The sequence below is a fragment of the Mus musculus genome, chromosome 15, assembly GCF_000001635.26.
Source record: "Mus musculus strain C57BL/6J chromosome 15, GRCm38.p6 C57BL/6J".
Taxonomy (NCBI): Eukaryota; Metazoa; Chordata; class Mammalia; order Rodentia; family Muridae; genus Mus; species Mus musculus.
Window position 1 is genome coordinate 38661508 of NC_000081.6, and position 12270 is coordinate 38673777.

General features: G+C 44.4%; 1 protein-coding gene across 1 annotated transcript in view; it reads left to right on the top strand.

The window, feature by feature from the left end:
- The first annotated feature begins 396 nt into the window (after positions 1–396).
- The window catches only part of Atp6v1c1 (ATPase, H+ transporting, lysosomal V1 subunit C1), a 30541-nt gene continuing 18667 nt past the window's right edge, over positions 397–12270 (top strand). The window contains exons 1-2 of the mRNA NM_025494.3: positions 397–576; positions 11350–11513. Coding sequence (NP_079770.2) covers positions 11382–11513 — 132 coding nt within the window. The 5' untranslated portion in view covers positions 397–576; positions 11350–11381. The remainder of the gene's footprint in view (positions 577–11349; positions 11514–12270) is intronic.

Here is a 12270-nt window from a genome sequence, read left to right on the forward strand (position 1 = left end):
CTAATTCTAAAAAACTAATTAACAATGTTTGGTGCTGAGTAACTAAACCTGAACACTTTATCACTTTATGGAACGAAGTGATACCAGATTGGATGAAAAATATGAAACTACTGAAGTGGATTATTAGAAAAAATTTCCCCGAAACCTGGACTGTCAAAACTTGCAGTGCAGAAGTCAGTGCAGGAGCTTGGGGGAGTCTGAATGGCTGAAACCTGTGGGTAATTTTAGGGTGGGCGGGAATTTTCTGGTGGCTGGCCAACCACCGCAGGTGCATCTGGAGGAGCGGCAAGCTCCGCCCACCCGGAAGCCCGCTCTGCGCGCTCTCTCAGCCCCGCCTTCTCCGGAGGCCTGGCCGCATCGTGATTGCGCGCAGTGGTGCGCGCGCGTAGGCGGAGCGGCGTGCGCCGCGGTCAGCTGACTGCTCCGGCTGGCACGTGACTTGCTCTGGGCGCAGGGGTCGAGGAAGCCGAAAGGCCGGAGCTTAGGTCCGGGAGGGATGGAGCGCTGAGCGGTTAACGTCTACCAGGCTTCCTGCCTCCGCACCTGTCGCCGCCGCCGCCTCCTGAGACACCTCGGGTCAGTGAGCGATAGCCCTGCGGGGAGCTGACGCTGCAGTGGCCGCCGGGGAAGGATGGGGGCGGCGCGGGGGCCTAGACTGTGGCGTCGGACCTGCAACCGGCCTGGGTGCGGGCTCTCCGCATCTCAGGGCCTAGGGTTGGTGTCTTTGGAAGAAGAAGGAGGGGGAAGGGGCCCAGACGGGGAACTCAGTGGCAGAAGGGAGAAGTGTTGTACATTCGGGTCCTTCTTGGGTGGGAATCCCAGCGAGTCCTGGTCACTTGTGAGAAGGTGGACAGTGACAGAATGCCTCAGGTGAGGCTCAGGGTTCACCGGCGTGTGTGTGCAGTCTCCACTGGGTGTTTACGCCTGTATGTGAATAGAAGGGATTACAGTTTTCAGGGCGGAAGGGGTGCCCACTGCAGGCAGGGGGCGGTCACAGAGGACACGGGGGTCATTGTAGGCAGTGGATGAAACAGGAATACAGGCAGCTTAAAAACATTTCACTAGATTGGGGTTGGGGGAGGTTAAACAACATCCCCGAAAAGGAACTGGTGGACAGAGTCTCTTATAAGGCAGATTGAATCACCTATGAGGCATAAGAGGGAAGCTTGTGTTCTTTTCAGAGGAAAAATGTTATCAGGGGGAAAATTGTCTACTCTGTACTTAGTGGTGCCCCGGGAATGAAATGGTCGGGTGTGAATAGCCCAGCCCTAAAAGTTCACATTGATGGTGGGAAGATAAGTCACAGGGGAAAGATGAGGTTGTATAGAACTGGTAAAAACAGAAGGAGGAGAAAAGTATCCTGGAGGAAAGAAAACTTGAGTTTGGGTCTTGGCAAGTCGGTGGGATTGGAGGCAACAGAGGAGAACTTTTTACTCAGTGAAAGCCTCGTTATTTGAGGGCCTGATGAGAGAAGAAGACATGATTTAGGGGTGCCAAAGGCCAGGCTTTTGTAGTAGGCTGCATTGTGGAAAAGTGGGAAATAGTTTTGAAGTCTGGTGATACTTGTTCATATACTGCATGCTCTATGGCTGATACTATGGGAGTGCTAAGGTTTAGGAAGCAGACAGGGACTCTGCTGTCAGAGCTTCCAGACAGATTCAGAGGAGATAGGTTTTAATAGTCGTGCATTTGGCGTGTGATAGAGCACTAACCTTTAGTCCTAGCACTTAGGAGGCAGAGCCAACCAAAGCTAAATAAATAGTGAGACCACTTGTCTCTCTCTCTCTCTCCCTCTCTCTCTCTCTCTCTCTCTCTATATATATATGTATACACACACACACACATATATATATACATCTACATATATACATATATATACACACATATACATAAATGTGTGTGTGTGTGTGTGTGTGTAAAATCTACTCCGAAGGAGTAATGGAGCAGTACAGAGATGTTTCCCAGGAATATGACTTTTGTGGAAGATTCAAAGAAGGCTTTGTTGAGGATATGACTGAGAAGAGGTTGGTGTGAAAAGGGGGTGAGCAGGCAGGAGTGAAAAGGACATTCCAGGTTGAGGGAACAGAGTTTGTCAAGGCCTTGAAGTGAGAGGAGGAACGTGCCTTTCCAGAACTTGCAGAGAACCTGGAATGAGAAAGGTGTGGTGGTGGGATGTGGACAGACTGGCCTGTGTGTGGGGAGAGCTGGAGTCAGACTGCTCAGGGAATCCAGTGAAGATCATAGGTGCTGGAGACAGACTGTGTGTGGCCCTGCAAGTCCTCCACAGTTTGAGCCGCCCTGGCAGGTAGAGTGAGTTGCAGGCCAGCCAGAGCTGCTCTGTGAGAGTGCTTTGGGTTTCTGTGTGCTGTCGAGCTGGAGGAGATAAAGAGCCCTAAGGTGAGCTAAAGTGCTCACGGTGATAATCGCAGTTAAGTCTGGCAACAAGTGAGTCTCGTTGTGCTGAAGTCGGAGCCTCGGCTTTTCTGCTCAAAACTACAGGATCCTTTTGTCTTTTGGTTACTTTGCAGGTACCAGATCGGATCTCAAGAAATAGTGCTCTGCATCCTGAATGCTGAGAGCTAGGGGCTACTCTTAGTCTGCATTTAAACAGGGCAGGATTTACACACACAACACACACACACACATCTTTTTAATTTTTTTTTAATTTTAACTTTTGGAGACAGGGTCCCTGGCTATCCTCGAACTCATTATATAGACCAGGCTGACCTTGAACTCACAGCTATACACCTGCTTCCTGAGTGCTGGGATTAAAGACTTGTGTGTGTGTGTGTGTGTGTGTGTGCATTTCTTTTTTTACTTTTTTTTTTTTTTTGAGACAGGGTTTCTTTATGTATACGAGGTTGTCCTCCAATCCAGCAAGCAGCCTGCCTCAGCTTCTGAGTGCTGGCATGTGCGTGCTTATAATTTTTTTTTTATGTTTATACATTTTTTTATTTTTTTGAGACAGGGTTTCTCTGTTTGGCCCTGGCTGTTCTAGAACTCATTCTGTAGACCAGGCTGGCCTACACCACTCAGCATGTTTATAAATCTTAGCCTTCTTATTTATATTAGTTATTTTGTTTCGTTTTTCTTAAACCTAAAACTTAGGATTCTGCATCATTGTCCTAACTTGTAGGATAATGTCCATTGGTCAAGAGCAAGACCAGCATGCCACAGTGAACTTTGGCAAAGGGCCTCTGCAGGCCACCAGTCCCTTGGTGGGCAGTAAGCCTTCCTTTTGACTTGTGTATCCTGCTGACCTGGAACACTGTCGGCCTGAGCTGGGGCACAGTTCTGTAATCCCTTTCCCCCTTTGTACTTGATTTTGCTTGGAATAACAGTAGTTTTGACTAAGTGTCTGCTATAGTTTGCCTTGTCCAGACTGTATTCCGTCTAAGGTTGTGTTGTTTTCACCATTTGGATGTAGAGCTCTTTCATTTTAACTACAAATTAATTTGCATTTGATTTCCATTTCATCAACATTTTTTCCCTCTTGAGACAAGGTTTCTTTGTGTAACAGCCCTGGCTGGCCTCAAACTCTCTAGAGTTCTGCCTGACTCTGCTTCTGAGAGCTGAAACTAAAGGTATGTGCCAATACGCACCCACTATTATCAGTGTTAAAGACAGCATTAGCATGGTGTTCAAGGCATTAAACCAAGGTGAGCCTTGGACTCCCGATCCTTCTACCTGTGCCTCCTAAGTATCAATTTACAGCCCTGCATCACCGAACTCCTCTCTCATCTGTAAGCCAGGGAAATGCACTTGTTGTTCGCACATGCGCTCGCGTGCGCGCGTGTGCACACACGCACGCACACACACACACACACACACACACACGAGTTCAGAGAATTGAGTCCAGTAGTCAGTGGAGGAGAGGTGCTTCTGTTATGGCAGGATAAGACATACATCTGAAGTGAGGAACGTGGTGGGCGTTTGAAAATACAATGTTGGATGAACATTTTATAGATAGAGGTTGATGCCATTTGTGATGCACACCTTTAATCTCAGTACTTGTGAGACAAAGGCACGAGAATCTCTGAGTTCAGTGTCAGCCAGGGCTATATATTACCGAGTGGGCATTTACTAAGCGATTAAAGCAGACTGAATAAAGAGGCTACTTAAGTTAACACAATTAACTGTCACATTAACTTTTTAAAATAAATTATTTTTATTTTGTGTGTGAGTGTTTTGTGTGCATGTATGTTATATATACCACTTGTGCCTGGTACTTTTGGAAGCCAGAAAAGGGCATTGGATCCCCTGGAACTGGATGGTGGTTGTGAGCTGAGAGGAGAGTTGGGAACTGAACCTGGTTCCTCTGCAAGAGCAGCAAATGCTCTTAACTGTTGAGCCGTCTCCGGCCCCTGGCCTATTAACTTCACCATTGAGGTTGTACCAGTTTAGGGCTTCAGAACTATAATGCTAACATTATTTTAGACAAAAGTCTCCCATGTTTAGACATGTCCGTCCACCACATTCTGACTAGTACTTGAAATAGTCCTGTGCATTTCTCACGGAGACAGATAAGCATGCACTGTTATTACATACTTTGGCAAATATTCAACATTGAAGATACAGAAAATAAGAGTAATACTTTTGTGAATTCAGTTTTTCTTTTATGGTTTTTACTATTAACTGGAGAAACACATTTTACTATTTTTAACTGTATGAGAACTTAAATAGATGGATGAAATCAGTCTCAGTAAGTATAGTTACTAGCTATGACTTTGGACAGATATCTTCATTAACTGTTCTCTGCTCTAAAGGAGCAGTGAAGCATCTGCTCTAGAGGAATTTATCACCAAATTGTTTAACATATTGAAGTGCTTTTCATTACTCATGATTCAGTATGTGTTGTCCTTGAAGCAGTTTTTATTTTAAGGGAGGCGATGTGAGGAATTGAATCAGACAGAGTCTTGTGTGTAGCTAGACAGGAGTGTATTCTATATGTTAGCCATGTCCCTAGCCCTGATTTTAGACCTTTAACTTGAATTTCAGACTTGAACATAGTATATCTGAGAGATCATTATAAATTAAAAATGATTATATAAATGACCAGCCACAAAGAAAAGGGAAGTCCTGAGAGCTGGGCTCAGGGGCTCTTGAGGTATGGGTTGTGTGGAGGTCAGAAGACAACTTTGAGCATTGATTTCTTCCTGTGGTTTCTATTGCACTGTGTACACCAGGGTGGCTGACTTGTAAGCTTCTGGGTGAGTCTTCTGTCATTGCCTCTCATCTTTTACTGGGGTTACACTGTGTGCCACCGAGGCTGCCCTCTTTACTCAGGTTCTGGGGACAGAACTTGGATCCCCAGGCTGAACAGCCAGGGCTCTTACCCCTCTCCTTGGCCCTGTTGTTTTTGTTTTATAAGCTAGGGTTTCACACTGGCCCAGGTTGGCCTCATGCTCCTTATAAAGTCCAAGCTAGCCCCAAACTCTCACCTTTTAGTCTCCTAGATGCTGAGATTCTAAAGGTGAGTCACTTTCCCAGGTTGAGAGAGCTCTAGTTAATGGCTTTCAATGATAGACAGATTGCACTTGTTGGCCACTGTGTCAATTCAAGTATAATAGCTTTACCAGAAATTACTAGGTACTTTCCAACATTGTATTTTGTATAGTGACTTTCTTTTATTCTTTTTGAAATATCCTCATGTAACCTAGGCTGGTCTCAACTAGAACTAAATATAATCAAGGATGACCTTGAACTTTGGATCCTCCTGTCTCTACTTCCCAGGTGCTAGGAATACTGGTGTGCTACCTACCACACATAACTTAGGAGGTGTTGGGGATAGAACCCAGGGCTTCAGGCTTGCTAGACAAGTACTCTGCCAACAGAGCTACTTTCTTCGTCTCCAAAGAATGGGTTTTGAGTACATTCCAAGAGGACAGCGGGCTGGGGTAGTAACGGAAATTTGCTCTGCTGGTCCTAACATGCCTTGGAGTCTTCCTACTTGTTGATAGGTGTCTGCAAAACTCTCTGTTTACAAATCTATTTCTTGACAGTGGGATGACAAGATAGCTGTTTATAAACAAAACTGATTAGAGATTGCTTTCTTTCATATCTAAATGTGCTGAAGACACTTAGGTAGTCTTTAAGTAAATATTGTTTCACTTAAAAATTTGAAAAAGTTAAGATGTATTTATTGATAATACATAGTTTGTCAGTTCTAGATCTCATATATATCTTGGAAATATTGAAAGGTAAGCTCTCCTTTAGTTGCTAGAAACAATTAAACAAGTCAGGAACAAGTTCCCCTCCACCAGTTATGACTAAGATGCTTCTGCTGTGAAGGGTAGCATTTTTACATGCAGAGAGGAAACACTTCTTTGTATAGGATAAATGGTATTGTAAGGGTAGGTGTGACAACTTTGTCTCATCTTGACCCCTCTGTAAAGGTGGAGTGCTGTTTGGAGGGCTGTTGTGCTGTTACCTCAACCTGCCATTTCCTACGCCTGTTGGAATAAACTGCTTTAGTATGCTTGGCCGTCAGCATCTTCCCTCTTCCCTGTCTCCTTGTCACTACACACATGCCCTGTGCACTTTAAACCATCCAGTATTAACTGTCAGTGTTAAATGTGCAGTGGACGGGCTGTGTAAGTTGTTGTTCTGCTTTAAGGAATAATGATAAAGGAAGAGTCCATATCTAGACATGGATATCACTGGTACATATGTCCTCACAATATTTTTTGACTTTTAAAAACTGTTTGTGTATGTGTGTGTGTGTGTGTGTGTGTGTGTGTGTGTGTGTATGTGTGTATGTATGTGTGTATGTGTGTATGTATGCATGTGTCACAGTGCTTTTGTGAAGGTCATCATATGACTTGCAGGTGTGTGTGTGGTCAATGCCCTCCATCATGGAGTTCCTGTAGAGTGTGGGTGTGGTGTGTGGTCAGTGCTCTCATCATGGAGTTCTTGTGTATTGGGGTTTGGGTCATCGGGCTTGGTGGCAAATACCCTTACCCACTGAGCCATCTCACTGGCTCTCCTCCAGATAGGACACCTTGGGTGTGGAAGACTGACTGACTGTAATTTGAAGGACCAAAAAGGAAGTCATTTTGCATCTAGACCATCTTCCACCCTTAATTCATATGGAATTGCACTTACTGTTAGGGATGAGTGCATTTCAGAGAAACAGTGTACTGCCAGCCAGCTAGCAGCCTTCCTTCTTGCCTTTATCCATCCTTCCTTTTGAGACAAAGTCTTACTGTGTTCAAGCTGACCTGGAAGTCACCATTGTCATACAGGATAGCCCCAACCTTGCTGCATCGGCTTTCCAAGCGCTGGGGTTATAGGTGTATGCCACCACAGCTGGACTACAGTGTTGTTTCTTGAAAGCATGAAAATCAGTGTAGGGTTGGGGTACATCCTGTTTTCTGTGGTTGCCCTCTTTGAGTTTGTCTGCGAGCTGATCTGATCTGCCTGGGCTAGTACCCCACCTTTTGTGGTGCCATGTAAGTTACTACACTGTTGTTTTTTTCTTTATATCAGTGTAGTAGGAGAATAATTCTAGCCTTCAAATTACCCTAGGTAAGAGATGTAGTAATTAAGCAATCCCGGAGCTTTGGACCTATGCTTTCCCTCTTTGTATTTGGGCTTTGTGCCCTTGTGCTGCTAATATATTGTGCTGAGGTTGTTTTCTTGTCCTGATCTCTGCATGGGCCTCCCTCTCATCTCTCTCTCTACCTACTTACACCCTCCCACCTTCTCATAGAGATCTGTGGCCATCATTCAAGTTCCTTGATGACAGGGACTACATTTCATTCGTTTTGCTTCCCAAACACAAGTACAGCTCCAGGGATTTGAGGGGAATAAGATCCTAAATGGAAAACAATTGCTAATTAAATAGTAAGGGACTAGACATATGTGTCTGCCTTAATATAGTTAACATGTTTACTTGAGTTCAGTGCCTGTGGATTGAGAGAGATGTAGTTGGGCATATGTTGATTGATTTGGTGGATAGATGGACTTAGTTGAGGAAATGGCTTGGGTGGTTTTTATAGGCAGAGTTTGTGCAAAATGAATTGAACCAAAAAGCACAATAGGAAAGAGAAGGAAGGGCAAACTGGAGGTTAAGGTGGAAAAGGAGGATCCAGGAAGTTTGTGAGGGTAAAGCAGGAAAAATGGAACCAAGGACTGAGGGTAGATTCAAATTCCATTCCAAGGGGAACCAGAACTTGGTGCATATGTGTAATGAGCTACTCAGCCTTCTGTTACCTGGCGAGGAAACAGTGTGGGCATTAAGCCATCTGTTGCTTGATAAATTCACTATCCCCCACCTCCACCCCCACACTCACTCAAGACAAGAACTTACTGTGTTGCCCAAGCTGGCCTGATTTCTCGAAGATGTGTTGCACTGTAGCCGTGGATCTTGCTGACATCAGGCTAGATGAAAGTTTATCTAGGTAATTGGCAGGTAAAGTCCACAGAGAAGCATGAGCAGCCTTTGTAGGGCTCTTGATAGTGGGTCGAGCGAAGAATGAGTAGACAGCGGTACCTGAATAGTTGCCAGTACAATAGCTTCCCTTTCTGCCCTCTCCTTCCTGCCCCCCCCACCCCTGTCTTTTTCTGAATCCAGACTTGGGATTTAGAACAAAGCACAGCATTGTCTTTAAAAAGAAAAAAAAGTCTGGGCTTGGTGTCACAAGCCTTTAATTTCAGCCATTAGGAAGCAGAGGCAAGCTGGTCTCTGAGTTTGAGGTTAGTTTAGTTTACATAACAAACTCCAGGCCAGCCAGGGATATATAGTAAGATCCTATCTCAAACATTTTTTTAAAAAATTGTATCACGTGTGCATGCACATGCTAGTATGTGCATGCATGTGCATGAACATGTGTGGAAGTCAGAGAACAGCTTGTAGGAAACATCCCTCCTAAAGGATGCAGCTTGGTCATGAAGCTTGGTGTTGTGTTCATTCCTTCACCCACTGAGCCGTCTGTTCAGCCCTCCCACCATCTCAGAAGGAGTATACAGTGCAGTAATCAATAATGTAGCACGATGAATTAGAAATATGATCAGTGATTTTACTGGAAAGAATCATAATGAGCAGGTAAATGGAAAAATGTAAGAGATAGAACTTAAAGCTGGAAAGTGTATGTGAAGTACAATGTTATCAGATGAGAATGGCAGACCACACAGCCAACCAAGTCAGGGCTAGAGCGTGGCTCTTCTTACAGGGAACTCTTGGATTCACTTCCCAGCACCAACATGGAGTTCACACAGCCATTCATAACTCTATCAAGTTCAAGGCATCCACAGTCCTGTTCTGACATCTGAGGGCACTGGTATGTGTGTAAGAGAGAGAGAGAGAGAGAGAGAGAGAGAGAGAGAGAGAGAGAGATTGAGATTGATTGATTGATTAGGGGTGTGTGCATGCACACACGTAAACCCTTTTGGGGTGGGTAAAAGGCATGAGCTAGGCATACTACAGATGTTCTTAATTTTAGTTTTGGTGGTAGCTCAACAAGTCTATACATGGCTCAGGAACTGATTGAAGTCTTAAGATGGGTGTGTTTCACTGTATGTAGATTATATTTCAAGAGTAGGAAAGGGAAAGAAGATGACTAGTTATAATTCAGTTTACCTGTTAGTTCATTTAATCCTCAGGGTTATTCATTCAGCAGTATTCAACAGTACTTGAAGATGTTAAGTGGGTGAAGGCAAGTCCTAGCTGCACAAACTTCATGACCCTGGAAGCCAGGTGCAGCAGTGCACCCCTGTAATGGGGCTGGAAGGAGATGGAGATCACCCCAGAGAACACGGTGCAACAGAAACCAGAAACCCTGCCTTGCCTAATAAACTAGGAGGGAAGCAACTCCCAAGATGAGTTCTCTGACCTCCACACATGTGCAGTGGGTGCTAGCTCACACACACACACCCACACACACACCAGCATTCTTTCCTAGCACAGCCTAGGAAAGAGTCCTTTAGAGAGCGTGGCCTTTGGTGTCCCATGTTAGACTTGATCCCAGTTGTGTGTTGTGCCCTTAGGTAAATGACTAAGCTCTGTGAGTGTTTATTTTATAGGGTTATTGTGAGAATGGAACATGACAGTGTGCAGCCCTGTGTATGCAGTACAGTGGCCTTTTCCTTAAAAGGGCTCCAGTTAAAAGCAAGACTTAGAGAGCTTTCTATGACTTTCCCAGACACTGCTCCACTGTGTATAGGATGATTTGTGACATTATTTCCTTTTATGCTGATAAAAACTCAGTCGAGTATAGAGGCAGGTATTTACAGCTGAGAAAATAGGGTTTTCTCTCCTGTTTCTGGGAGTCTTTTGGACATATGTGGGCCAAGAAAGGTATTTAGAATGGTGGAACAGGCATCTGCTGGCTCACAGTGTTAGAGAGAGGCTAAAGGCTAAGCTCAGCAGATGTGACACTGCTGTCAGGAAGAATAAGGACAGTTGTGTTCCTTACCTGCCCTTTGGAGAGACAGCAAGTAGAAAATACACCCACAAGTACACTTCACCAGATCTGCTGGTATAACATGTAATAAAACATCCACTTCCCCAAAACTGTGGTCACCTAGGAAATCAGTATTATTAAAGGTGTTTTAGACTTGGTACAGGGCTGTAATCCTATCTACTTGGGATGCCAAAGCAGGAAGATTAAAAGTTGAAGGCCTGCCTGGGCTATAGGAGAGTGCAAGGCCAACTTAGTTTAGTGAGACCCTGTCTGAGGACCACTGGGAAAGGTTCAGTCATAGGAGTGCTTGAGGTCCTGCTTTAAGCTCCATACTGTATGTACACAAAGCAAGCAACCAGAGCCTTAGAGATACAGGTAATTCTCTGATAAAAGCTGTTGATTGTGTAGTCAAGACAGTCTCCTGATTAGTATCTGGGGTGATGGGAAAATAGCCTAGGCTGAATAGCCAAGATAGCAGTGAAGAGGCCAACCACCGTTGGGGCTGCTGGTGTCTCAGTGCATCAAGCCTGCTGTTGTAGCTGGGAAGAATTGTTTTCTTCATGCTGCTGAGAGCAAAAAAGAGAAGCCAAGTTTGATGACATCATGTTCCTGTAACTGCAGCCATTTGGAGAGCCAGAGTGGGAAGATAGCTTGAGCTCAAAAGTTTGAGGCCAGCTTGGACAGAATAATCAGACCCTAGATAAAGACAGGGGAAGGAGGGAGGGGCCAGGGTCCTAATATCTGCTTCAAGTGCATTTTCTAAGTGGCCTAACTTTTTCTTATAAGGTCTCACCCCTACACCTGTTTTATAGTCTCCCAGTAGTCTCACTGCCTGGGAATCAAGCCTTTGGACACTGGGGTTTCTGGGGCATTTTAGATCCTAAGTGTTTGCTGTAAGGTTGTACTGTAGGACATTAAATGTTACTGCTCTGTTTTAACATTACAGCTTCTCCCTTGCTTGCCAAAGAGGTAACAAACATGACTGAGTTCTGGCTCATATCTGCTCCTGGGGAGAAAACCTGTCAGCAAACATGGGAGAAACTACATGCAGCGACCACCAAGAACAATAATCTTGCCGTCTCTTCCAAGTTCAACATTCCTGACCTAAAGGTGAGGTCACAGGTGACTTCACAGTGCAGAGGACTGTGAGTCTGTCAGGAGCCCGGTGAGGTTCTCTCCGCTCTGGCAGAATCGAGGTTTTTGTTCCTTGAGAGGAAAAGTCAGTCTTTTCTAGCGGTTGAGTTAATTTCAGTGGATCTGAGTCTGTGAATATCACAAGGACACCACTGAAGTCACATCTTGTTTTGAGTCTTCTGTTTTCATAAATTATAGGGAAGCCTAGATATTGGATCACAAAGTGGGATTTTCAGAAGAGAAAAATCTTAGTATATATATTTTAAATATCACAGTAATATGTCTGTTGTTAAGTTCATATTCTGTTACCACAGTACCTACTTAGGCATTATTTAATCCAGTTAATGTATTTAAACATTCATTGAAGACCAGTAATCAACCTGCCAGTGATACACATTCATAGACCCATCGTAGGGCCTTGTAAAGCAGAGCTTCACATTGCCACTGTTCCTGGGCTTGTTGAATACAGATCTGTTCATTATGTGCCAGATTTTCATGTTCTAAATGGTGCTTTCCGACTCAGAATTAACTCATACATTCAAATGACTTAAATGTTCAACAAACTTTTTGTGCTATACTTTATGAAATAAGTGGAAAATAAAAGATTTGTAGACCCTTCAGATAAAGATACACCATCTATTTAGAAAAAAAAAAAAAGTAAAGGGATGTGGAGCTGGGTGGGGTGGTGTAGGCTGTAATCCCAGCACTGAAGAGAGAGAGAGGAGGAATGGGA